This window comes from Gavialis gangeticus, unplaced genomic scaffold, assembly GCF_001723915.1.
Source record: "Gavialis gangeticus isolate Ggan-Ray unplaced genomic scaffold, GavGan_comp1, whole genome shotgun sequence".
NCBI lineage: Eukaryota > Metazoa > Chordata > Crocodylia > Gavialidae > Gavialis > Gavialis gangeticus.
The window spans coordinates 21,702,149-21,704,151 of NW_017729034.1; the positions used below are offsets into that span (position 1 = coordinate 21,702,149).

Here is a 2,003-nt window from a genome sequence, read left to right on the forward strand (position 1 = left end):
TCTTAACTTATATAGCCCCTGTGACCTCGTTCACCTGGTCCAATGGAGGCCAGCACCTGTTGGCTGTTGGCCAACCAATCTGAAATACATCACTAGCTGCTGGGCAGACTCTAGCCCGCCAGGTACATGCCCCTCACCCAGGTAGCTGATACCAGTCACATAGGCAGAGGGAGCAGGTTTCCCCCCTCTCCCAGGAACATAGCCAGCTCAGGTTACCTAAAGAGATAGGGTAAAGGTGCGTCTCCTCTGCTGGGCCCATCCTAATCAAATTGTCCCAGAGCAGAGATTTTGGGGAGAAAAAGGTGGCTTCCTGCCACAGGGGGGGCAAACCCCACTGCCCCACATTGCATGGGGAGCTCTACCAGGAGCCCCCAGAAGTCCTGACAGCCACTGCAGCAGCCAGTGAGTGTGGGGCATTTTTTGGGGTTTTTTTTAAGGAGCCAGGATGCTGGGGCTGGGCAGCCACTGACAGGGTTCGGAGAGTGGGCAGGGGATGCGGGGGTGCCCTCCTCCAACCATCCTTCCCACCTCTACTTACCAGCATGGAGACTGGGTCCAGCTCCCTGCAGCGGTGAGCAGGGGCTGCCCGAATCTTTTCCAAATTGATTTGGACCTTTTTATTGGTCTCACGATTCAATTCAGATTAGGAGATTCGACTGCCGAATCGGGCTGAATCTCTTCCAAATCAAATCAGCACCCGAAGCTTCATACAGCCCTAATGCTTATATAGAACTCTATCCTCTCCTCATTTTCTTACCACATTTCTCTCCACTGGGAAAATGTTTGTTTGCATGTCAAAATGACATCGTTACTTGCCTCTGCACACGAGATGGTGGTGCAAATATGCCGTATCTAGGGAGGCAGCTAAAGTACTGCACCCCTCCAACTGAACCATCATTCTTGCCATGAGGTTTGTCCAGTTCAATACCACACCAAAACCCTAAAGAAGATGAAATATGAATATTTTTAAAGAACAATTTTAAAAGGTCAACTTTGAAGGCAGTAACATTTTTGTACATAATTTATTGTTGCATATTCACCTAATTTATAAATAAGAGGATTTTCACCAAACCAAGAAATAAGATTTTCCTTTTTCTGGATGTGATCTCTTTGATTTGAGTCAATAATCAAATACAGAGGAAGAAATTCCTAGATAATTTCAAGATATGAATGCTTTGTTTACAGATCAAAATAATCCCAAAGACGCTGTTGATCTTTTTAAACATCTAAACCTATTTTTAAAAGGAGTTAATTTTAAATCAAATGTAAAAGACCCAAAAGTTTCAAAGATTGTTTTTGGGCAAATGCAATGCTGCTAGAAATTGAAGTTTTCCGATGACAAAAGTCAGGAATGAGTTACTGGCAGTTCAAGTTCCTTCAGCTCTCCAACCACATACCTTAAACCTGATCTCAAATGACTTCCACTAAAATTAAAGTGTGAGCTAATACTCATTCAAGTCTCTCTCCCTGTCTAAAATATATAGTGCTTCATACTAATGTCAAGCCTGATTTTGTCATGTGGACACAAACATATGAAGAACTAGGACTGCCCAACAACCCATTTCATACGGATCACTGAACAGCCACCAAATGTTAATAAGTTTGAACACTAGCAACCTGTGATAAATGTGAGCTAATTATGTGAAGGTGATAAGTTCCATATCCCATTATCAGTCCTTATGCTATCCATCCCCAAAGACTCAAAATTAAATTCAGGTCACTTGGAGCTTAGGCTATGGATTTAAGGGCAATACTAATCAGCTGAAGAAACAAGGACCAAGCTTTTAAATTAAAACACCTAAATATATTTTAAAAAGTTTCTTTTCGCCCATTCTCACAACATGACCAAAATCAACAGGCCTATTTGTTATGCAAGGAATGGCGGGCCACCAAAAGCAATAGGAAAAGGGATTTTTGCCAGATTGTCAGGAAGATATGTTCCTGTCATTTTTGCCTATATTATGGTGGGGGGGTTTTAAATGGCTACCTTCCCAACATGAACA

General features: G+C 42.7%; 1 protein-coding gene across 1 annotated transcript in view; it reads right to left on the minus strand.

Annotated features, from left to right (window-relative positions):
• The window catches only part of CLIP4 (CAP-Gly domain containing linker protein family member 4), an 84,435-nt gene that overhangs the window by 10,856 nt on the left and 71,576 nt on the right, over positions 1-2,003 (minus strand). The window contains exon 14 of the mRNA XM_019526691.1: positions 817-940. Coding sequence (XP_019382236.1) covers positions 817-940 — 124 coding nt within the window. The remainder of the gene's footprint in view (positions 1-816; positions 941-2,003) is intronic.